This window comes from Australozyma saopauloensis, chromosome 1, assembly GCF_035610405.1.
Source record: "Australozyma saopauloensis chromosome 1, complete sequence".
NCBI classification, from domain to species: Eukaryota; Fungi; Ascomycota; class Pichiomycetes; order Serinales; family Metschnikowiaceae; genus Australozyma; species Australozyma saopauloensis.
Window position 1 is genome coordinate 1 of NC_086131.1, and position 25026 is coordinate 25026.

General features: G+C 40.9%; 3 protein-coding genes and 1 non-coding gene across 4 annotated transcripts; 1 reads left to right on the plus strand and 3 right to left on the minus strand.

Moving 5' to 3' along the window:
* Positions 1–5081: 5081 nt before the first annotated feature.
* PUMCH_000005 (uncharacterized protein) lies at positions 5082–8171 on the plus strand (the record flags this gene model as incomplete). Its single annotated transcript, XM_063019110.1, has 1 exon — positions 5082–8171. The coding sequence occupies one exon, from the start codon at positions 5082–5084 to the stop codon at positions 8169–8171; it is 3090 nt and encodes a 1029-aa protein (XP_062875180.1).
* Positions 8172–15771: 7600 nt separating this feature from the next.
* On the minus strand, positions 15772–16806 carry PUMCH_000006 (uncharacterized protein; the record flags this gene model as incomplete). The annotated part of the gene is made up of 1 exon (XM_063019111.1): positions 15772–16806. The coding sequence occupies one exon, from the start codon at positions 16804–16806 to the stop codon at positions 15772–15774; it is 1035 nt and encodes a 344-aa protein (XP_062875181.1).
* Positions 16807–19917: 3111 nt separating this feature from the next.
* On the minus strand, positions 19918–20850 carry PUMCH_000007 (uncharacterized protein; the record flags this gene model as incomplete). Its single annotated transcript, XM_063019112.1, has 1 exon — positions 19918–20850. One exon carries the CDS (start codon positions 20848–20850, stop codon positions 19918–19920), a length of 933 nt encoding a protein of 310 aa, XP_062875182.1.
* Positions 20851–22569: 1719 nt separating this feature from the next.
* On the minus strand, positions 22570–22651 carry PUMCH_000008. Its single transcript has one exon. It is a non-coding gene; the product is annotated as a tRNA-Leu (tRNA).
* Between the last annotated feature and the right edge of the window lie 2375 nt (positions 22652–25026).

Genomic DNA, 25026 nt, shown 5'->3' on the forward strand with positions numbered 1-25026 from the left:
CACCTAAAAAGAGATCCGTACACCAATCACCTAAAAAGAGATCCGTACACCAATCACCTAAAAAGAGATCCGTACACCAATCACCTAAAAAGAGATCCGTACACCAATCACCTAAAAAGAGATCCGTACACCAATCACCTAAAAAGAGATCCGTACACCAATCACCTAAAAAGAGATCCGTACACCAATCACCTAAAAAGAGATCCGTACACCAATCACCTAAAAAGAGATCCGTACACCAATCACCTAAAAAGAGATCCGTACACCAATCACCTAAAAAGAGATCCGTACACCAATCACCTAAAAAGAGATCCGTACACCAATCACCTAAAAAGAGATCCGTACACCAATCACCTAAAACCCGTTAATTATTGCCTAAAACGGAAGTCGACTCTACACCACACCCGACCCGTAAGTCCGAGACAGAGTCAGACTGCACATGGCCGCTTATCTAATCTCGGCCGTGAGATAAGAGTCAATGCGGGGTAGAATGTGGGGTCAATATACACTACCCCATAAATGACTGTATGCAGTACCATTTGGCTCGACGTTTCATCAATTTTTACACATCTCAACTCTCAACTTTGGTACTGCAGGTATGAGGTCATGTGACTGCACCTGGTCTCCCACTGTCTGGCCCTCATGGTCGGACTGCAGGTCACTCACTCACTCACTCACTCGCCTGGCTGCCCATACATTGTCCAGAAACAGAACCAAACAAGCCCAAAAATGATGAAAATGAAAATGTAACGACGCGAGCCATCTTCCAATAATGTAATAAGATATATAAATAAAAAATATTTTCTTAACATTATCTCCTTCCTTCTTTTTTGGTTTTGTAAAAATTGAAAATCCCAAAACTCAACCAAATACAAAATTCAAAAAACAAAAAACAGTGCCATCGAAAAGAGCACATTCAATATACCCACTCAAGATTTTTCTTTCCGTTTCCATTCATTTTGGTATATTTCACTCTGGACTCTGACTACTGTTCGTGGTAATACTCAAAATCACCAATATCCAACCAAAACCGAAAATCAAAAAAACAAAAATAAAATAATCCAAACACTGATACCATTAATTGAGACCTACTGAATCACAGAGACAACATTTTTTTCTCACCCAATCCACCTTCACCTTCATTCTTGTCGTTGTTGCCGGAAAGATACAAAACACAACGAAATCGCCCAAATCAAAAACTTAACGAAATGTAAAAACGTGAATCCAGTAATGAACGTCAAAATAACCGACTCCAACTTTTACTTTTCGTTAATATCTTTTCCATCCTCCTTTGCTTGTGTTGTTGTATGATTACAATACACAAAGTGACCAAAAATGAAATCTAAGGAAATCTAAGACAACAAGAACAATGAATAACAGTATATATACCCATAAAATTGTTTAGAATACTCACCAATATGTTCAAACGTCTTTTTGTGGTGGACTGTGAGGCTACATCTTCAATACCATAACCCAAAGAGACCAAAAATGAAAAATAACGAAATCAAAAACAACAAGATCAACAACTGATAGCATATACCCACTGAAGTGTTCAAAATACTCGCCACAACGTTCAATTGTCTTTTTGTCGTTGGTTGTGGCAGTACACTGAACCAAAAGAGACAAAAAACAGAAACTAACAATCAAAAACACAACCACACCGACTTAACACACCATATATATCCACAGAAGTGCTTAACATATACTTACAACACTCGAATGTCTTTTTGTTGGTGGCTGTAGCAGTATACCTAACCAAAATAGACGAAAAACAAAAAACAACAATAAAAAAGAAGCTCACACCAACTAATAACACCATATATAACCATAGCAGTGTCTAACATACTCCCACAACACTTGAATGTCTTCTTGTCGTTGACTGTAGCTACCATACCCTCAACACCATACGAAAAGAGACGAATATCAAAAAGTATCAACAAAAAAGATCATAACGTCAAAATATAACAACATACATATACATAGAAGTGTCTAACATACTGACTGCAACATCTGAATGTCTTCTGTCGTTGACTGTAGCACTGTACCATTACTACTCCAACAATCACACCAAAAGTCAAACAAAAACAAAACTAAAGAAGACAATATCGATCAATAGTAATGGATGACTCCACTGAATACTTTAAAATACTCACTGCAACATCCAAAGGTCTTCTTGTTGTGACTACCTGTCATACCTACAACACAATACCAAAACAGACGAATATCAGAAAATAACAAAATCAAACGTTACAAGGTCAAAGAAGAACATTGTATATACCCACTGAAGTGCTTAACATACTCACTACTGACTTTAAGTGTCCTTTTGTTGGAACCTGTAGCATTACTCTGATGTCCACACCCAAAGTCACCAAAAACAAAATGGAACAAACAAAAAGATAACAACATCAAAACACAACACCATATATATCCATCAAAGTGTTTAACATCCTCACTGCAACCTTCAAGTGTCTTCTTGTTGTGACTAGTATAGATAACTGTAGTATCCCCAGCCAAAGTCACCAAAAACAAAAACGAACGAACGAAAAGATAACAACATCAAAAAATAACACTATATATATCCATTAAAGTGTCTAACATACTCACTCCAACATTAGAGGGTCTTCTTGTTGTACACTGTGGTGATATATCTACGGTACCTTCAGGAGTCACACTCAAAGTGACCAATAATGAAAAATATCAAGAGAAGAAAACTTTAATTTCTTAATGAACATACAATAGACCATATCCAAATGTTTTCCTCTCGTCAACTGCCATTCTTCCTGTTTAAGTTGTCTTGTTGGGTGGTATCACAACTCAATACCAACCCAAAGTGACCAATAATGAAAACTATCAAAAGAATAAAACTGTATTTCCTTTATGAACATACAAAGTTCTATCTCCATCGTTTTCCCCTTCAAAACTTACTTCTTGCTCCAGTTGTCTTCTTCTTCTACAGATAGCTTCAGAACTACAGCCAAAATGACCAACAACGAAAAATAACAAAAGAAAAGTATTACAATTTCTTAATGAACATACAATAGACCATATCCAAAAGTGCCCTTCAACTTCTCTGCCATTCTTCCCGCTGTCATGTAGTAGACTACATACCCAATCAGACCACCCATACATAACTACTTCCATTCACATCACTCTTCAGCACTTTGGACCACTTAGACAACTGACTCTCCCGCATGACCTGATCGCTCATCGCTCTCGCCTTGGCTTCTGCTGGCATTGGACGATCCGATGTGCAAATTTTCACCCGTCTTGCACGGTTGTATTTCTTCCAAAACACATTGGGCAGGGCTCTAAATTTTCTGCGACTTCTGCAGATAGATACTCCGGAAAATGAGCTACCCAAAACATGGTCCAACCGCTATTTGAAAATTCCTGCTCGTTTTGCTTTTCCTTTTTTTCTGTAATTTACTGTAGATCTGGTTCTGCAGAATGGAGACTTGCATGAGCTGTACGGCCACTTAAATAAAATATAAAAGATCCACATATCCATAAAATAAAAAAGTATATCTATATACTATATGAGGTTTGATCCGAAAAATCCAGATACAGTTAGGGAGATCACGTTGGAGGAAGCCCGAAGTCGGTTTCCGTTCATGGGCCTCATCCTTGGAAAGAGAGTCGTTTATTACTATCGGGCGCTCTTTCTCGATTTTCTCTCGCCAAACTCTCATGTCAGATACGAAAAGTATATTGACGAAGACGGGTTGTGTGAAGACTACCACTTGGAAGTCAACTTGGGCTACTACTTTAGGAACTTTCCTGAGGCCTCGTGGAGGTCCCATGTGGAACTTCTTAAACGGTTCCCTGTTCTGCAGCTTCGTGCGTATATTGTCCATCGAACCGCAGATCTCCAAACCCATGCCACGCTTTTGGTCAAGGGTAGGGATATGAAGCGGGTCGAGCAGGGTTTCAAAGCCATGGGCGAGAAATTGAAGAACTATGATGTCGCAAGGGCAGACGCTATTTTGGATGCGATTCTTGCGGAAAAGCGTCCTTCGCGGGAGGATCACAAGTGGATCAACCAGTTGTACGAACAGCTGATCCGTAGTGTGTTGTTCTCGAAGGGTATCGTGCGCGAGAGGAACAGCGCCGTGGTAATGATGTACCCTACGTTCACGCCCGAGAAAGATTTGCTCCACCCTGTTCTTGACTACTTGGAAAAGAAAGAGGATCCGGAAACCAGTCTTCGCGAGCTTCAGAAAACATACAAACAATGTCTTACGGATGTGGTGGTGGATGGCATTCAGGTGACGATCACTAAACAAGGCCACGACCGCTTCCCTTTCGAATTCATTTATCCCTTGGGTCTGCCGCTCGACCCAGAGGAACAGTTAAAGTGGCACCTCTTCGGCCTTCCAAGCCAGAGCTATCTGGTGTCGGAAGGGCTCCTGCTGACGGACAAAGAGGCCTGGACAGGTTCACTCTTTGGCTTCATGACGCTTGAGAATGATACGCTTCCACGGCCGGCCTTCTACACCCTTTACGGAAAGTCGACCATGATTGTGGCGGTGCCGGGTTTGACATGTAACTATTGTCATCGACTTGGCCATCGTACTTCAACTTGTCCAAAAATTAGATGTCATAAATGTAATACCATTGGACACATGTCGAAGATGTGTCGGAAGGAGAAGAGACCTTTGGAGGTACTTGAGGTTCCTGCCACTCCTGAAGGCTCCCCTCAGAGTCGTCAAAGAAGTCAAAGAAGTCCAACTCAAACTGAAACTCGAATTGAAAGCCAAAGTCAAGGCAACAGATATACCCGCGGTGGAACTCAACGTATTCAACCTAGACGCTCCTCCAGACTTAACCCAGATACAAGTGAAATCGTCAACTGCGAAAGTGACTCAATCTCAGAGACAGAAAGTCTGTCTCTGGAACAAGATTAGTTCTCCGGAGGCGCTCAAGGGGTACAATTCGCACTTGCCCCGAGGAGTGCCAAGAGAAAACTTGTTGACGATCTTGCTGAAGAACGTCCAACGTGCGAAACTATGGTCTAAACTAATGGACCATGATATATTGTTGTTGCTGGAGGTGGGAAGACGGCCGTCCCTCGGGGATGGTCTATGGCTGGAAGAGGAGGAGCGGTGGTAATGGTGAGAAATTCTGCTGTGATAGAGGTGGAAATTGACAGTTTAGAGTTGGATGAAGTGACTGCTCGACTGGTGGCTTCGATGACGGTGATGACAGACCTAGGAGAGATGCTCCTTGTTTCTGTCTATATGCCGTGTTGTCGCTATGTCGAACAAGAAAATATAATTAGGGCTCTCTCTCGAGCAATCCAATGGCACTTGTCTCAAGGAACTGCTCGGATTGTGATCGGAGGGGACTTCAATAACATTCAAGATCCATATTTTGATGTACTTGCTGGTACCCCTAGTCCCAATCCCCTGGAGAGAGAATCCAGGTCTCTTCTAGGTGAACTTATCTGTCATTATGGTCTTGTTGATACAATGCGGTATCTCAATGAGTTCCTTCGTCATGGAACTAATACTTCTCATGGGGTATCTAGACGTCTTGATCGGATATATGTGGATCAAAGTCTTAAGTCACACATTTATCGGTACTACGAACGAAAGAATGATTTGACATCTACTCATGTAACCGTATGCACATCTCTTATGATCGATAAGAAGAGTGCGGTTAGAGTGGGACAACCTCGCTTCATTACTCCAAATGAACTTCTCACTCAAAGTACACTTCGTAAGTTTGAGAGGTATACTGACTTCGATAACATGGTGTATGACTGTCGGAAGAAGATGCAAAGGATATCATATGTGGTAAAGAGACTGGAAACATGTCAGATAAAGTTGATGATGAAGGGGATGATTCTGAGGAAAAGAGTGATTCTTGAGTTGAAAGATGGGGACAGTGTTGCTGATAATACAGATAGTATTATTGATATGGCAACGACCTTTTGGAGCAAGCAATATGAAGACTTGGGAGATCCTCCTGAATCGGAATATCTTGACCTTCCCGCCATTGAAGCAGAAGATGCTTTTCGACTAGATCGCCCATTCACTCAAGATGAGCTCTACTCATGTCTCCAGACTAAATCAGATTCAGCTCCTGGTGAAGATGGTCTTACTTATAAATTCTGGAAAGCAACTTGGGACATGTATGGAGAAATGCTCACCAAAACAGCAAATGGTTTAATGGAAGGGATCATTCCCAATTCCATGACAACAATCCTCCTTACAATGATACCAAAAGTCCCAAACTCAAACGAGATAAAGAATTTTAGACCAATCGCCCTCATCAACACAAGTCTCCGTCTAATCTGCCAAGCAATTAATGAACGATTATTACTGGTGGCTGATCAACTAATTGGCCCTTATCAAACAGGCTTTATCAAAGATCGTCACATCCATAACAACATTCTCCTGTTCCAATCAGTACTCCATCTATGGTGCAGAAAAGATCTTGACCTTGGACCAACGAGAGCATGGGCTTGGCCTGAAGTCAGATTACAGGACCCTGACCTTGCTGCAGCGGTCATTGACTTCCAAAAAGCCTTTGACCTGATTAATCAAAAGTACATTGGAAAATGTTTGGAAAAGACAGATATCCCCCCTCGCCTTCGTACAGCCATTATGACTATTCTCCGAGCGCAACACGCTCAAGTCTACATCAATAATGTAAAGGGTCCACGCTTTCCAATGAGAAGAGGTACAATGCAAGGAAACCCATTCTCTCCGTTCTTATTTATCCTCGGAATGGAACAATTACTCCGAAACCTTTCAAAGATTAAAGGAATGTGTCTTACTGGTCGACACAGTTTTGACCCTACTCCGATCAAGGTAATGGCTTTTGCTGACGACCTTATAGTCTTCATGAGTGATGAAGATCGTCCTGTTGTAAAAGAATGCCTTGAAGCTTTTTCCTATCACTCTGGCTGCAAAGTTAATAAGGATAAAAGTCTGGTCTTGGTCATTGATGAAGATCATCCCGATCGATGCCCATATCTAGACTTTCCAGTAAACACAGTTGCTGAACTGTCAAATATGAAATATCTTGGGGTTACAATCGGTCCGCTTGATTGGAAGAAAGAATGTCGAAACTTACTTGGAATCATTCATGGAAAAGACGAACTACTGCCATCTCGTCTCGGAAAAGCTGTAAACACCTTCCTTCTCTCAAAGCTCTACTATCGAGATATCCACTCACCAATGCATCAATGGGACATTTCCCACTTCACGAATGAAATCGGTCGGAAGTTGTTCTACGGCATCGGTCAAGAAACAATCTTCACCAGAAATGAACTCGGTGGTTATGGTGTACTTCTACTTGATCGACAACTTCTCGGTAGAAGAGCTCAAGTGGTTCATGAAGCAATCTTCGGAAAAGAATGGCATCATCGCCTCTTTCGCCTAACGATACAACACTGGGCAACATGGGCAATCCGTTACAGAGAAATGATCAGTGATTCCGATTTGACCATCCCATGGTATGAGTTTCTTCTCGGACGGACGTACGTTAGACCGACTCACACCTACCATCTCCTCGACAAATCACTCCAAAAGGAATTTTCAAAACTGATGTGGGCATGCATTAAGGCGTGGGTTGAATTGACTGGTATGAAACAAGGGGATCCAATCGAACCTTATCAACCCGCTAACCAAGATTTTGAAAAGTTGGTGGAGCCGTACCTGGGAGACCTCTTTAATTATGATCCGGAGATATTTCACTCGGTGAGTAAGAAGTCTCCGCAGACTGATCGATTACTGAGAACTCTTGACGAGATACTTCGTCCTTCTGATAGAAAACGTCTTCCAAAATTCTGGAAACAAATGAGCAAACAGCTTCATGTCCACGATAAACCATATGACTACCTTCATATGTTCCACAACGGAAATGACATGCGGGCAATTTCCCAAGCAAAGAATTGTCTACTCTGTGGTCGCGACATCAAAACCCTCCATCACACCTTCTTTCAATGCCGTATAGCTTGTCAGGTGTGGCAATACGCGGGACTTCGGGGTCTTCCCGAAATCTCAAAGTTGGTCGGTGTCTGCGGTCAACCACAGGATAAGTTCTGTTCATACATGCGTCGTCTTCTTAAAGCACGCGTTCCTAATCATGCTCAAGCGATAAGTGATCTTGAACTTCGGTCACTTCTTCGATACTACGAATCACTCTACTGTAAGCAGTATTGATGATTGTTGATTCTACTTTGATACATTTTATCGAGAACACCTCTAGCTCCATTGGCCGTGGTCCTAGTCGTCTCACACATTTTCGATATTAAATCTTCGAATAGCATGCGTTGATTCTGTTTTCTTGTTTATGACACTCGCGTTAAAGTGTCTGGTTGAGACATCGTTCTCACAGTGTTGCTATTTTAAATGAAATCGATCTCTTTGATTTTGAAGTTCTCAATGGCAAATTGCTCAGGAAATTAGAAATTTATATTATAACATATATAAATGAACCTAAGAGCCTGGAACCTAGGACCTCGCACCTGAAAGCGTCGCCTAAATGAGAATTTCATCTTCATCACGATCCACCCTTGGTCCACCCCGGATCTGTTTGTATCTTTTGTGAACCTAGTCTCATAGGCTACAATTTTGAAGATTTTCCGTTTGCGAGTGGTTTCTCAAAGATTGTCTTTTTCACCGAAATTCATCTTTGGTTCGGAATATCTTTGATTGGCTTTTGAATCTTGTGAACCTAGTTTCATGTGTTCTTATTTTCGTTGAGGATTCTCCGTTTGAGAGTGGTTTCTCCGAGAATCTCTTTCTCGCCAGAATTCCACTTTTGGCTCCGGATGATCTTTGACCTGCTTTTGAATTTTAATGAACTTAGCTTCATGTGCTTTACTTTCGGTGAAAATTCTTCGTTTGAGAGTGATTTCTCCGAGAATTTCGCCTGATTTTCTAAGATCCTTTCTTGGATGTTATTTTGGTGGAGCCCTTGCTCCATGTGTTTTTGATATTGAAATGTCTCGTTCGAGATTCGTCTCCCGAATATTTCTTTTGTTCTATTTCAAGAGTTGATCTTGTATTCCACTTGACTTACATCTTGATGATTTTTCATCCTTGAATTTATTTTCATGTTCACTCCTGTTTCTGATACTTCGCGAATTTCGACGAATTTAGTCATTAACAGAAATGAACAAATTTTCGACTTGATTTATTTACCTGCAGATTTACATTCATTCTGATTGATCTATCGATTTTTGATCAAATTACATCGCGTACAAGGTACGGTTTCGGACCCCCCCCCACAACATGTAATTAGATGCTCGCTTTATCGCTTGCTTGATTTCCTGCCCTCTCGATTTACTTATTGATTTCCCGATTTCTTGACTTATTGCCCGATTTACAGTTTGATTTCTCGACTTCCCGATTGATTGCCCGTTCACAGATTAACCTTAACACTTACTCAGACAACGACAGTTTAATACAGCACGGCGCCAAACATCCTGTATGCTTGTCCTGCAGATACGTGTTTCAGGTTAGTCTTTCTCGAACATCTCGGATGCGATCCCGACAGCTTCCCGTCCGATGTGTTCAGTATTTTTACATAGATGGCGGATCAGGTCTTCCTGTGCTCGTAGTTTCTCCTGCGCCAAAAACAGCGTAAGGTTTTAATCTTAGAGGTCCGTCGGTCGTGTTGGCTCTATGCCCAGGTTAACCAGGTCTTTGAGGGCGTTTTCGCGGTCACTTTTGTTTTGCATGGATCCTCTGTGTTTTTCATCGAAGACCAAGGCTCTTTCTCCCTCTTTTTGCCCCGGTGCTCCCCGCAAGTTAGCCAGGTAGAACCGTTAAGAGTGATGACTCGTAGGATCAGTATATATCTAATGCACAATCACTCACTCACTCACTCCGTACACCAATCACCTAAAAAAACACAACAATAACGAAAGACGACCGAAAAAAGACTTCAACATGAAGAACATCAATGAATAACAATAAAATAAATTGGAGACTCGCCAAAATATCATGAACATGGTGAAACAAGGTGCCAGTAACAGCCCGACAATGTGTTAACGAAGTGCCACAATGTGTTAACTATGGCGTAACTATATGCAGTACTGCTGTATCAGGTCAATCACGCTGGACGCAAAAAGAAAAAAACTATAATATTATTACTTGAAAACTGTCTAATAATAAAACTGAACAAACAACAACTAAAAAAGTTGTATATTTATGGAGGGGTGTGGCGGTGGCGGCGATACGACCATATAGAACCACGAACAGAACGAATAACGACAAGAATGAATCACCACCAGAAGTAAATCATCACTAAAACACTTCAATAAACAAAAGAGAATAATTTAAATCATAAATTGTGAAATAGGCATAAGAAACATGGGGACGACGTGCTAAGTGTTAAGCGCCAGTGGTTAACTATGGCGTGACTATATGCAGTGCCGCTGTATCAGGTCAATCACGCTGGACGCAAAACGATAAAAAGTATAATTTTATTACTTGAAAACTGGCTAATGATATACTTGAACAAATTACGAGTAAAATAGTTGAACATTTATGGAGGGTTGTGGCTGTATGTGATGTAACAGTGTATGGCAGTAAAGAAGCACGCCCAGGACCTTCATCACTTTAAAAGTAACTCTGAAGCAACAGAAAATATAATATGATATTGTTGAGAAACAAAATAGGTGGAGTATCATACAAAAGTAAGCAGATTGAGACCATATGGTGATGGTAACGGTCATAGTATGGCGTGACTATATGCAGTGCCGCTTATTCAGTAGAAATAGGCCTACGCAAAAGCACCAAAATGTCATAATATGGGAAAGAAAATACTTTCATTGTAATTAATGAACATAAAATATATAAATCAATATAATTTGTATAATTGTATACGTCTGACAAGTGGCACAGGGTAAAACATGAAAGAGGGTTTTTTAAAAAAAAATAGACCTAAGAACCTAAGAGCCTAAGACCTGGGACCTGGGACCTCGCACCTGAAAGCGTCGCCTAAAATGGACAACGTCTAGTTCTGGATTGTCTATGTTACTTGTGGTCGTTGATTGATCGATGTATATGATGATGTGGGTGCAAATACATATAAATATATAGATATACTTTAATAAAACTTGAAGGTGTTTGAAAGAATCAAAAATTATTCTTGAAGATTGTGATGTCTGTGAGAGTATGTCAAGTGTTGCATGTCTACTGGGTGCTGTGTCAGATCATGGTGGGCGATCTCATATAGAGCATATGGATACAACTACAAAAAAACTTCATGCCAAATGGGGACTCGGCGCGGGAAATATTAAATATCATAAAATTTGGAGACCCGGCGCGGGAAAAAGATATCATATAATTTGGAGACCCGGTGCGGAAAAAATGGAGAATGGAATTGGGACACCAACCAGTGAACACCGACGGTCTCACTCACTCTCAGATGTGTTATATGCAGTGCCGCTTATTCAGTAGAATAACCCCCTAGCGAAACTACACCAAAACGATAAAATCGATGTAAAAACATTTTCATTGGAATAGTTGACCTGGAAATAGGATGTGATTGTTGTGAAATTGGAGATATAGAACGAGTAGAGATGATGGAAAACGGGGTCATGGTCAAAACACTAAATGATGTGAAACGTGAAATGAAACAATAGAATGAACATGAAAATAACATAAAATACGACAGCATAATATAATTGATAATCTAGAAAACAAAACGATAAATATATGGCCTGTAATGTAAGACTATTCTTAGATTCATGTGGCGACAACCTGAAACAACGTCCGGTATAGACCGTTTCACATTAATATATAAACCATACTTTCCTATATTCTCTTTTCTGTACTTCTTTTGGGGTGGGAGTAGAAGTGGAAGGGGAAGAAGAGGAAGATGAGGATGAGATGAGAAAACACAGATGGTGTTTGGAATAGGGGCGGCACGGAACAGACTGGGCCTGGGTAGGGGGCTAGGGTGGGTGGAGGTGCTGCCGGGGACGAGGTCTGGGGGGTGTGCTTGGGGTGGTGCGGTGCGGGCGCTGGGCAGTGGGAAACTGTTCGGAGGTTCGTGGACTGTGGGCCGTGGGCGTGCTTCGCCGGCGTCTCAAAGGTAACTACACACGAGGGGTTTTATGCCTAACAGCTTTCCCCATTCGTATACGTATATAGCTTGAATGCACTTTACTAAAAAAAAAATTTCATCTTCATCACGATCCACTCTGGGTTTAACCCTGACTTGTTTATCTTTTGGAACTTTGTTCCATGTGTTTTAATTTTATGGATTCTCCGTTTGAGAGTGATCTCTCCGAGAATTCTCGATATTTTCCAAGATTCCCTCTTGGTTCCGGATGCACTCTGCCTTGCATTTGAAATTTAATGAACTTAGCTTCATGTGTTTTACATCAATTGAAAGTTCTCCGTTTGAGAGTGATTTCTCCGAGAATTCTCGATATTTTCCAAGATTCCCTCGTGGTTATTATTTTGGTTGAACTTTTGCTCACTGTGTTTCAATTTGGAATATTCGTTGCGATTCGTCTCCCGAATATTTCTTATGTTTTTTTTATTTCAAGATTTGATCTTGCACTCCACTTGATTGTCTTCTTGATGATTTTTGTTTCCTGAATTTATTTTCATGCTCATCGTCTGTTTCTGATACTTCGCGACTCTCGACGAATTTAGTCATTAACAGAAATGAACAAATTTTCGACTTGATTATTTACCTGCAGATTTACACTCATTCTGATTGATTTATCGATTATTGATTAAATTACATCGAGTGCAAGGTACGGTTTCGGACCCCCCACAAAATGTAATCAGATGCTCGTTTTCTCGCTTGCTTGATCTACTGTTTTCTCGATTTACTTATTGACTTCCCGATTTCTCGATATATTGATTGACTTATTGCCCGACTTATTGTTTGACTTATTGCCCGTCCACAGATTAACCTGAACTCGCACTCAGGCAACGACAGTTTAATACAGCACGGCGCCAAACATCCTGTATGCTTGTCCTGCAGATACGTGTTTCAGGTTAGTCTTTTTCGAACATCTCGGATGCGATCCCGACAGCTTCCCGTCCAATTTGTTCAGTATTTTCACATAGATGGCGGATCAGGTCTTCCTGTGCTCGTAGTTTCTCCTGCGCCAAAAACAGCGTAAGGTTTTAATCTTAGAGGTCCGTCGGTCGTGTTGGCTCTATGCCCAGGTTAACCAGGTCTTTGAGGGCGTTTTCGCGGTCATTTTTGTTTTTCATGGATCCTCTGTGTTTTTCATCGAAGACCACGCCTTTTTCTCCCTCTTTTTGCCCCGGTGCTCCCCGCAAGTTAGCCAGGTAGAACCGTTAAGAGTGATGACTCGTAGGATCAGTATATATCTAATGTACAATCACTCACTCACTCAAAAAGAGATCCGTACACCAATCACTACACACGAGGGGTTTTATGCCTAACAGCTTTCCCCGTTCGTATACGTATATAGCTTGAATGCACTTTACTAAAAAAAAAAATTCACCGAAATTCATCTTTGGTTCGGAATATCTTTGATTTGCTTTTGAATCTTGTGAACCTAGTTTCATGTGTTCTTATTTTCGTTGAGGATTCTCCGTTTGAGAGTGGTTTCTCCGAGAATCTCTTTCTCGCCAGAATTCCACTTTTGGCTCCGGATGATCTTTGACCTGCTTTTGAATTTTAATGAACTTAGCTTCATGTGCTTTACTTTCGGTGAAAATTCTTCGTTTGAGAGTGATTTCTCCGAGAATTTCGCCTGATTTTCTAAGATCCTTTCTTGGATGTTATTTTGGTGGAGCCCTTGCTCCATGTGTTTTTGATATTGAAATGTCTCGTTCGAGATTCGTCTCCCGAATATTTCTTTTGTTCTATTTCAAGAGTTGATCTTGTATTCCACTTGATTTTCATCTTGATGATTTTTCTTTCCTGAATTTATTTTCGTGTTCATCGTCTGTTTCTGATACTTCGCGACTCTCGACGAATTTAGTCATTAACAGAAATGAACAAATTTTCGACTTGAATTATTTACTTACAGATTTACATCCCTGCTTACTGATTTCTCGATTATTGATTCTTTTTACATAGCGTGCAAGGTACGGTTTCGGACCCCCCACAAAGTGTAACATAACTTCGATCTACATCTCGATTTATTGCTCGCTTGATTTCCCGTTCTCTCGATTTACTTATTGATTTCTCGATTTCTCGATCTATTGATTGATTTATTGCCCGATTTACTTCTCGATTGATTGCCCGTCCACAGATTAACCTTTCCACGCACTCAGGCAACGACAGTTTAATACAGCACGGCGCCAAACATCCTGGATGCTTGTCCTGCAGATACGTGTTTCAGGTTAGTCTTTCTCGAACATCTCGAATAGGATCCCGACAAGGTCCAGTCCGTTTTGCTCAGTATTTTTACATAGATGGCGGATCAGGTCTTCCTGTGCTCGTAGTTTCTCCTGCGCCAAAAACAGCGTAAGGTTTTAATCTTAGAGGTCCGTCGGTCGTATTGGCTCTATGCCCAGGTTAACCAGGTCTTTGAGGGCGTTTTCGCGGTCATTTTTGTTTTTCATGGATCCTCTGTGTTTTTCATCGAAGACCACGCCTTTTTCTCCCTCTTTTTGCCCCGGTGCTCCCCGCAAGTTAGCCAGGTAGAACCGTTAAGAGTGATGACTCGTAGGAATAGTATATATCTAATGTACAATCACTCACTCACTCACTCAATCACCTAAAAAGTGATCCGATGCTTGACAGCTGGATAGCCCGCGGTTGATCCGACGGTGAGCCTTAGATGGCCTCGGGTTCGTCCGAGGCCTTCTTCGCCTCTGAGCTCGGGAGATAAAGAGGGCTAGTCACGCCCGATTGAATACAACAACTAATACAGGTTTTCTAACCAAAGTAATAACCGATTAAACAGATCATTAGACATGAATGATCGCCCTAACACTCACAAAGTGTAATTTAATCTTCGGTTTTCCATCTCGACTTATATCATTCTCGATTTATCTCTCGCTTGTTATCTCGATTTACTTATTGATTTTTTTACTGATTTCTCGATTTATTGATTGCCCGATTTTTTCCGACAGACGGCTCTTGGACTCGCGCTCAGACAACAACAGTTTAACACAGCACGGCGCCAAACATCCTGTATGTTTGTCCTGCAGATACGTGTTTCAGGTTCATTCTATTTGGAACAACATGGATGAAGCCCGACGACGCCTTATCCAACTTGTTCAGTGATTGTTATGTATGGCGGCGGATTGGGTCTTCCTGTGCTCTTAGTTTCTCCTGCGCCTAATAAGGCGTAAGGTTTTAATCTTAGATGTCCGCCGGTCGTCTCGGCTTAAATGCCCAGGTTAACCAGGTCTTTGAGGGCGTTTCTTGGTCATTTTTGTTTTTCATTTAAGACCAGGGCTTATTCTCCCTCTTTTTGCCTCGGTGCTTCCCGCAATTTAGCAGAGTAGAACCGTTTAAGAGTGAATACTCGTAGGGTCAGTTTATATATCTGATGCGCAATCACTCACTCTCCTAGCAATACGTACATCAATCACTTCTTGAATTTGTGTTTCCCGTGTAATCCACATACTGAAGGCGTAGTTCACACATTGAATAAGCTTGGGGCTTTGATAATGCATTATGCAATTCCTGTACTCGAACTCCATGCTACTGATTTAGTGCTTACACTTGCCCTTAATATTATCTCGCTTGAGCACTTGAACAAAGATCTCGTGCTGGGCATTTAAACTACACTCAGATATTATTGAGGATCATGTTTATCAACTAAGCGTTAAAATTCCAGACTATCACCTGATGGTTGATTTAGGCCTTGATTTGCGACACATCCAATCTTCTGTAGCCACCGCCGCAAGCTCTGCACTCTTCTTGAAGCTCGCCAATAAGTCTTTGAGCCTCAAGTGGGTCAGCAACTTCAGTAGGCTCTTCCCAAGAAAGGTATTCGTTGGTGTAGTTAGGCTTGTAGTCTTGAGGCAAGATCTCCAATCTCTTACCGTAAGCGTTAACCTTTCTCCAGTCTCTGTGGACGTTGAACAAGGAGTCAGAGAAGTAAGCAAAACATCTGGAGAACATCTTGGTGTTCAAGGTAGAAGTCATTTGAGGCTTGAAGTCGGAGTACTCGGCCCAAGCTTCCTTAGGGTTAGCGAGCATGTAGTCGGTAGCCTTCTTGAGGGCGGTCATGATCTTTCTAACCTTCTCTGGGTTCTCGGCCAAAAAGGTGTCGTTGACAATGTAAAGAATGGTGCAGAAGCAGCAGCAGCCCAACTCAGCCAATTTGTCGATTCTGAGCATCTTGGCGTCGGTGGCTGGTCTGCCCTTCTCCTTCAAGTATTCCTCCAACTCGACTTGTTGGATACATTCGATACCAACACCAGCATCAATCTTACCCTCAATAATATACTTGGCAACGTTCATACCGCATCTGACAGCAGTGTAGTCAGATGGGGTCATACCGTAGTGCTTGGTCAATTCGTCAATTTGGATTTTTCCAAACTCACCAACGTAACCAATTCTCTTACCCTTCAAAGAGGTGAAGTCGGAAGTGATTCCGCTACCCTCCAAGTACAACACACCGGTGAATGGCTCGTCCAACAAGGAGCCAACAGAAGTGACTGGGAAGCCACGAGCCTTGGCAGCAAGAGTGTGGACCATAGCCTTAAGACCCATATCAGCCTTACCTGAACCGATCAACTCGGTAACATCGGAAGGGTTGGATGGCTCCAAGATGGAGATTTCGACACCTTGTTCCTTGAAGTAGCCCTTTTGCTGAGCAAGGTAGATTGGGGCGTGGTAAGGGGTTGGTTGCCAGTTAAGCAAGAAAGAGACTTTTTCGGTGGACATTGTATTGATGGTTTGATAAATCAATAAAGAATATGGTGGGAGATTGTTTGATACTTATACCCCTCTCTAATTAAGATGGATCCAGAAATATCGCTCAACTGCAATCCCTGAAACGACATATAGCATAATTTTCTCCTTAATTTCTGGAATGGACGGGTATTGGGTAATTCTAAGAGTAGTCTCGTCATGTACATTGGAGTTTGCACCCATTATGGCCGCAAACCCAAGAACCGTAAGCGCATTGGACTGCACAATGGCTACTAACATATTGGAACAACAGACGAACACATAGTTAAATATCCATAGACTATTGAAAAAAATTCGCTAAGTGTATGAAAGCAACCTCAACTGGGGTATTAATATCTCTGAAGAGAATGATTTTTGACATTATTAGTCACAGCGTCTCTTCCACCCAAGTACTTTCTGCACAATGGTGTTCTCTCATGCATAGGTAACTGCAGGGTAACAGAATACCATCAAGCAAGTTGGGCCGACTTGTTGGTTATTCGGGAGGGCCATATCTTTGATTTGAAAAACTCAAATAAATGTCCCTTTCTGGACTCGTCTATTGGAGTTTTCGTTCTATAATTCAACCCTAGGTGTGCAAGGCACACAAAAGATAGTCACAAAGCAATGTAGGTAGATGGAATGGAGAATCTGATTAGCAGTTCTGGATGAAGGATAAAAGCACCTTTTTTCTTATTACGAGACTTGATATCGTTGATACTAATCTGGTAAATCATAGCATGTTTCGAAATTTAACTCATAAGCGGGGTTCGGGGTTACTCATTGCGAGTGGGTTACCTTCGACTTCTTTTGTAGCGTTTTGATTAACATTCTTTGTTTCCTCTTGAAACTAGGACCTGCTTTCTGTAGTTTTGATTACTTCTATGTATTGCTTGCGGGTTCAAGCATTCACCTTTTGAAGTTATGCTCTCATAATATAATTCGTCAAAATGAGTCATTTTTTCATTAGTTTATTCATCATATCAGCTCTTTATCAAGCTTTTCTAAATAACCCTTGACGCCGAATGAGTCTTTTATGAGATCTTTTTTATTGAGCACTGGGCTATGTGAACTTCCATACAACAAAAGGGAAATCGCTAAGCTTTCACGAACATTGACACATGTCTTCGAAATTCATTCAAGTCGATGTTTTTTAAACCAACAACAGCCTCTCCTTGGCTCATTCTATATTCCATTAAACACAGTAGTTCTAATCCTCTCAGATGCTCCAATGTATGTTCTTATACCCACTGCTATCCTGGACCAATTGCCATTCCATACTGTTGTAGGTATCGATTTCTATCTTAGAATAGAGCTTTGGCGGAATTAAGGAAAGTGACATTAAAAGCTATTGAGTACAATTACGAGTAGTGTATTCCCATCCAAGACTACTTGGATGAAAGGCAAGATTTTTCGTAATTGACGCAACAGGGACAAATTGCGAGAAGTCAAATCGTGACTCAGAAATCTAAAAGCCTTGCTAGCGATGAAAAAAGAGTCTTCAACCATCATGTATAGCTCTATAATCTATACTAGGATATATTTATACCCAAAATGCATTCACAGCCTCTCTCTCAACAATTCACCGTATGCTCACCAAGATCAACGAATTTCATACAAAAAAGAGATGGACAAGCCCACGAGATCAATTAGAAATGGTAAAAAGTCTTGGAGTGCTGGTACATACCAAATGATAGTCTTTCAATCGTCACATGAAAATTACGATAAATTGTTTGGTCAGGCTTTCAGAGTATAAACTTTGATATGATACACGCATCTTTCCTCTGATTCAAAAGAAATCAGGCTCCATTAAATATGAAGAGCACTCGCTTCAATCCAATCTTGTATCTCCCTGAGTATGGGTTTTGAGAATGTTCGTTGAGCCTTCAGAGCCATGAAACGTTGATGTATCTGTATAGTTTCAATAGAAAAATGAAGAGTGCCAAGAACGGTATGGATTAATAATTACCAAAATACTATAAACTAGCTTGAAATATACTACGCCGAGATTGTGAGTGGTTGTAGTAGCGCAACCTGACATCACCTCTCGGTTTCATTCCTCAGTCAAGTGAAATTTCATATGCTAGTGCACATTGTTCTGCCTAGGTAAAGATTTTGGGATTGGTAGGTTTTAGGGGAATTGTCTTTCATCAATTTAGATCCTGCTCGTATGTAGTTGGCACCAATACTCCTATCGTCGAGTCGTACTAAATCGAGTCATGACGACCTATGACACGGATGAGGATACCCTCAAATTCATGCCTCACTATACATCAATTTTATAATCCAACTGAATGAATGTCCTACGGAATTTGGGGGTAGCCAAGGCTTCCTTGTCAAGCTGTTCCACTTTAATTTTCGGGAAGCACTGGTTTACCCAGAAATGGATTCATAGCAATTTTGGTGGCTCATCCTCAAAACAACATGTCAAACTTATTTTTTTGTTCTGAACATTAATTTTCCACGGTTAAACTAACCGGATATGGTAAACCTCAGGATTTCGTCACCCAAAGGGACAGATCTATGCATTTTGATCCTGCATCCATATGTTTCATCCTTGTATATAATTCATTTTCAAGAGAGATCCAAAGAATTTCGCCCAATGGGCCTTTGGCTACAATTGCTTGGATGATACTACTTTCTCTGATGTAGTTTGCTGAGTAACAGAGGGAAAACGGATAGTTCTGCACGGTTTTGGATTCTGGTTTGTTCAGGGAAGGTCGAAAGGGTGAAGGATTTGTGGTTATGTTCCAAGTACCTCTCGTGAATGCTAAAATTGCACAATCATTGTGCTTCCTGTTTACAAAATGACTTTTATGTGAGCCGATACAACACAAATACTACCAACTTCCAAATTTTTCTATGCTATGGGGCATGCTAGATAGTATAAATACGCTAGTCCAAGATTGATGCCTGTCGAGATACCCAAATTTTAGAATAAACTCTTTCTCATAGGGTCTATGACTGCGCTAATTGATGAAGACACATGTAGATACAAGCTCTATCGAATTCTATGAATGGAGCTCCAAGGCATAAAATTAACAGATAATTGAGGTCTAGACGAAGAAAAGGCCTATATCTCCAGGATCACTCGCAAGAATGAACTCATGGCCCCTTTGGTTGGGTCTTGGTCATTCTGTCAGCACCAAGGTTTGCGAGTTTGTCGGCTTGTTCATTTCCATCGATGCCCAGATGGCCCTTCACATGAACAAACTTGATCTGAGTAGCATTCTCAGCATTGAGCTTCTTGTATAAATCATAAGTTGGCAATATTATGTCAAGATTGGCGGCTGGCTTGTTCTGCGAGTTCCTCCAATTGTTATCTTTCCACTTGTCAACCCATTCCTCCATACAACTGATGGAGTATTTTGAATCAGAGCAGATCTCAATATTGGTATCCTTAAATTTCTCACGATTATTGGAAACGTGCAGAAGAGCATGTTTCATGGCGTAAAGTTCTGCCCTTTGATTGCTAGGTGTGATTCTGAGATTGTCAACATCACTTAATGGCACAGCAGCGTTTGACTCGTCGTCCTTACCAAACCACACACCATATCCACTCATTGGCATCGATTCTTTTCCGTTGCCTCTGCATGCTCCGTCCACATAGATTTGCTTTGTCCTCTTCAGCTTTGATGCCAGCGTAACTTGAGGGCTAGGTCTGCCATACAGAGTTGTACTTCCATACAGTGTTGAGCTTCCATACAGAGCTGCGCTTTCATAGCTCGGCTCAGCTCTATAATTGTCTCTACTATATGATCTGGAGATAGGTGAGTGGTCTCTTTGAGAGGAAGACGAAGAACTGTAGCGGACGTATCCAGACCGGCCACCATAGGAGGAAGAAGATCCACGACTGTTTGATGACCGATTGGCCGAACCATTACCCTCGTTATTGATGAACAGTTGCGCTTCGCTGAGGCTCAGAAACTTCTTGTATCTGGCCCCAGAATAGCCGTGAACTTCTTGGGAACAATCATCCCAACTTTCATAGACACCTGGGTTATTGCCCTTTGCGACGGCGTAATACAGCCTACCCATGTTTCTTGTAACGAGAGATTTAAACAAAGCGAATCCGATTGCGCTCTTGTTCGTTGTTGAGGCGAACTTCAGCGGTATAATTGATTACTAAATAACGGACCAATGAGTGCTTTACTGACCCTCTTAGAACATGTATGGTTCACATTTCAAAATACTAGCGGGCTCTATGTGTAATATAGGTATTTTTCGAACTATCCCCGCCTGAACGGAGTTGATCTACAATTGGTACATGCAGGTGCGAATCTAATGCATATCGGCCCACAAAGGCAACAGGAGAAAGTCTGCGCAAATTCTTTGAGTTAATTCGCTGGTAGAACGGCTTGAGTCATCCAACAATGTAATATGCGCATGGTTGCCGAGAATCAAGAAGAGAGTCAGGAAGTGCTGTTGGAGGAGGCGTTGTGGTAGGAAGTGGAACTTACTCATAGGCTCTGTTGATTAGAAAGCAGAACTCAAAAGAGTCATACACCTGAAGAATTAATGGGTGAATCGCAATTTTTAAGTAGGCGTTCTGCTGCTTTTGAATTCTTTTACCTCTATATATGTATATAGTGAGAAGAGAGGTACCTCCCCGATGTCTCCAAACTTGGAGCTTTTGGGATGAAAAGGTAAAAACATAAATATAATATTTCCTTCTCCACTGTGTGAGTTGCTGCTAAAGGTTTGACCATAATCTTGTACATAGAATATGAACGGACGAAACAAATTGGAAGCAATCCAATGTACACTCATCGACAAATGGACGGAGTATTCGCGGTAAAAAGATATATTATTGAAGAAAACAGATATGCTGTTAGGTAAACTATAGAGTATCACCATTAGATTCCCGATGCAAGAATATTGAGAGAATTGATAACAACGCTAAGACAGCACGAACATAGTTGGCCCGCTAGCCATCTGAGCCTGGCCAATGAACCACGAGCTACTAAGCTAGCGGCACCTGGTTGAGTGTCGATCTCTAGCGATCTAGCTCGCTGCTTATGGGGATCTCGGTATATTGCTTCAATTCACTGGGGTTCGCCAAGTACGAGTCTTTTGATTGAAAAGCTAACCGGGAATACTAATCATTAATATAAATGATCAGCCTAACATTATCCCTCTTACTAGATGCTGAAAAGTACGTTCCTGGATTTGACTGAAAGATGAAATTGAGACTAATCTATCTACCGACGGTTCATGGGAACCCTGCAGCCCAGAAAGGTAGTTACTAGGCTCCCGAAAAGTCATCTGGACAATTCATAAAACGAGTCCGCTCAAACCAAGTTTTTGGATTACAAAACAACTTGTGTTAACCAGAGAAACCGAATCAGCAAGACTTATTGAAATTTCGGATATTTCCATAGACCGTTCTCAAACATTCCGACTAATTCACATGAAATTAGATCGCAAGCTGATCTACTATAACTTCTTTTTGCATCCTTGGAGAACCCATTCGAACTCCCATCTTTGCAAGGGTTGAGAATTGATCAGGAAACAAGAACTTAACTCAAAAGATTATATGCTTCACCGAAACTCTTGAAAATCAGCGTTCAGGGACCTTTCAGTAAAGTTTCGTCTATTTAGGGATATGAGTAGATTGAACTGCTGTATAGAAAACTGCGGAAGCGACATATATGAAAGTGCCTATTGCAATGCAGGTTCACAACAAATACAACCTCAATTCCACGAACTGATATCTCTTAGCTGATCCAAAAAAAGAAAATAGAGGAAGTAGATATCTGACTCCGGCGTGATTCGAACACGCGCATCTTACGATAACAGAACTTGAGTCTGCCGCCTTAGACCGCTCGGCCACAGAGCCTCTATTAAGAGCTAATAGGGTATGGTAGGATAGACACTATTATTAATGTCAAATCAATGTAAGTTCCAAGCTAAAGCTAAGAGATCTCCTAGCTCAGAAAGAAGAGAATAATCCAATCTATTTATATCCTATTCTAAGGTCTCGCTTTTGTCTCATCGATGTCTCAAAGCGCACTATTAAACTTTCGCTAAGTGGGTAAAACACAAAAAGCTTAATATTTCTTATAATGCGCTTCGGGCAACTTGTAAGGAAGAGATATTTGCAAGATACATCCGATACTTGTGTCGCTTCCTAACAAGAACTGGAACGGTTTTGTTTCTTCATAGAATCATTTATTTGATTAATTTCAGTATCCTTGTATCGGACAATACGAATTGTTATAGAGTTTTCAGATTTAAATTGGAATATTTCTATATCTAGATGGAAATTATGTCCCTAAATTGTTATTAATCCTCCTGATTGAAATAATTCCGGAGAGAAGGGTGGAGCTTCGAACAAGATTGTATAGACGTGACACAAGATTGAAATGTTTCACTTTTTCCGTCTGTAATTTACTTTATGTTATATCCTAGAAACTTGAAATAAAAGCTTGAAACAATATTTGACGTGAATGTAATCCGGTGTCATGTCTCAATTTAATTTCCAAACTGAAACCTGATTGACACAATCTAAAGACGAAATAAGATGCAGTATCCTTCGAACAAAAGCTGATATTTTACATTGAATTGAGAATTAATATGGACTCTCAAACATCAGTGCAATCCCACTTGTGACAGATCAAAAAGCAGAACAAAATGCAATCTAAGTAAATAGTAATCCCATTTGGCGCACAATTTATCTCATATTGACAAACTTAATAAATTTTACTGTTAAAGCAAAAACAATCTTCATAGCCACTTTTGTTGTGATTGCCCCTGCGAGTTCTTGTTGATGTCTGAGTAGAATGATGCTAGGTAGCTCATAGGGTATTATGACTAGATTTTCGAGTTAAGAATATCGATATATCTGTTGACGCTAGGATAAGAGACATCGAATGAAATGTTCGGGATAACGACGATAGGAGAGCACAGAAGCTTCGGGCCACTAGGACGGCCCGTCTGTAAGCCTTAGATAACCCAATGATGCTCCTTGAAGAACCAGATGTGGGTTTTATCGGCTTGGCCAAGATCTGACCTACTGATCAGATCTGGCTATAAGTATGGCTAGCTATGGTCGATCATATAGAGCAACTAATCAGGTATTCTAATAAAGTAATAACTGAGTGAACAAATCATTAGACATGAATGATCCCCCTTAAAAATTGACTTCGTGAAGAAAATATGCAAAGAACCTGATGCGTCTCTCATCTTTACTCCTCAGATCAATACACTAGTAGCCCAGCTCGTCTGTATCACTCAAATGAACACTTGTTAGGTTGATCATTCAGGATGAATGATCTGTTTATTCAGTTATTACTTTAGTTAGAAACCTGTATTAGTTGCTCTGTATAATCGACCAAACCTAGCCATACTCATAGCCAGATCTGACCTACTGGTCAGATCTTGACCAAGCCAATGAAAGCTCCCTCTGGTGATCCAAGGGTTGTCATTGGTTCTTTAAAGCTCATCAACGGGCCTTCCTAGCGGCCCGTCGCTTCTATCTTGCCCTATCGTCGTTATCCAGAGCATCTCATTCGATGTCTCTAATCCTAGCGTCAAAAAGCCATCTCAATATTCCCAATTCGGGAATCTAGTCGTAGTACTCTATGATTTACCTAACAACGCTTGAAAGAACAATATGGGATGTTTTTATCCTTTCTTAGAGCTGTTGACCTTTCTCGTGCACAAACTGAATCATCGCTTTCCCAAATACCTGAATGAACATGATGGATTCCGTAGGTTACGAACATTAGATTTTTGAAATATTAGCGAGGATTTTAACCGTAGCAAGAACTGCAGTTTCTCCCTCACATCTTGGCATATAAATGAAATGTAATGGAGATAGCGGAAAGTCAAAGCATATCCCATAAATAAATTGTGCTAACCTACTTATAATGCGAGTTTCATCACACGTTCCCATTAACAGATGTTGGTTTCATAAGTATTGGAATATGAAAGGCTGATTTCAAGGTATTGTTGATCTAAACAATACCTTATGAGTACCTTTTCCGACAAGAGTATAAAAAAGCTGAGGACGAAGAACTTCATGAATTAAAAGTGAAGAAACTTGGAATTTTTGAGTAGTCCAAATTTTTTTGTGAGTCATATAGACTGCTTTCATAGAGTGGTCTCTTCTTTCTATGTATTGGAGACGCTTGTGCAGAAATGCCGATCAGAGCTCTCCAGAATTGAGTGTAGATTTATCATCATTTCTAAACAGATTTACGTCTCTTGCCG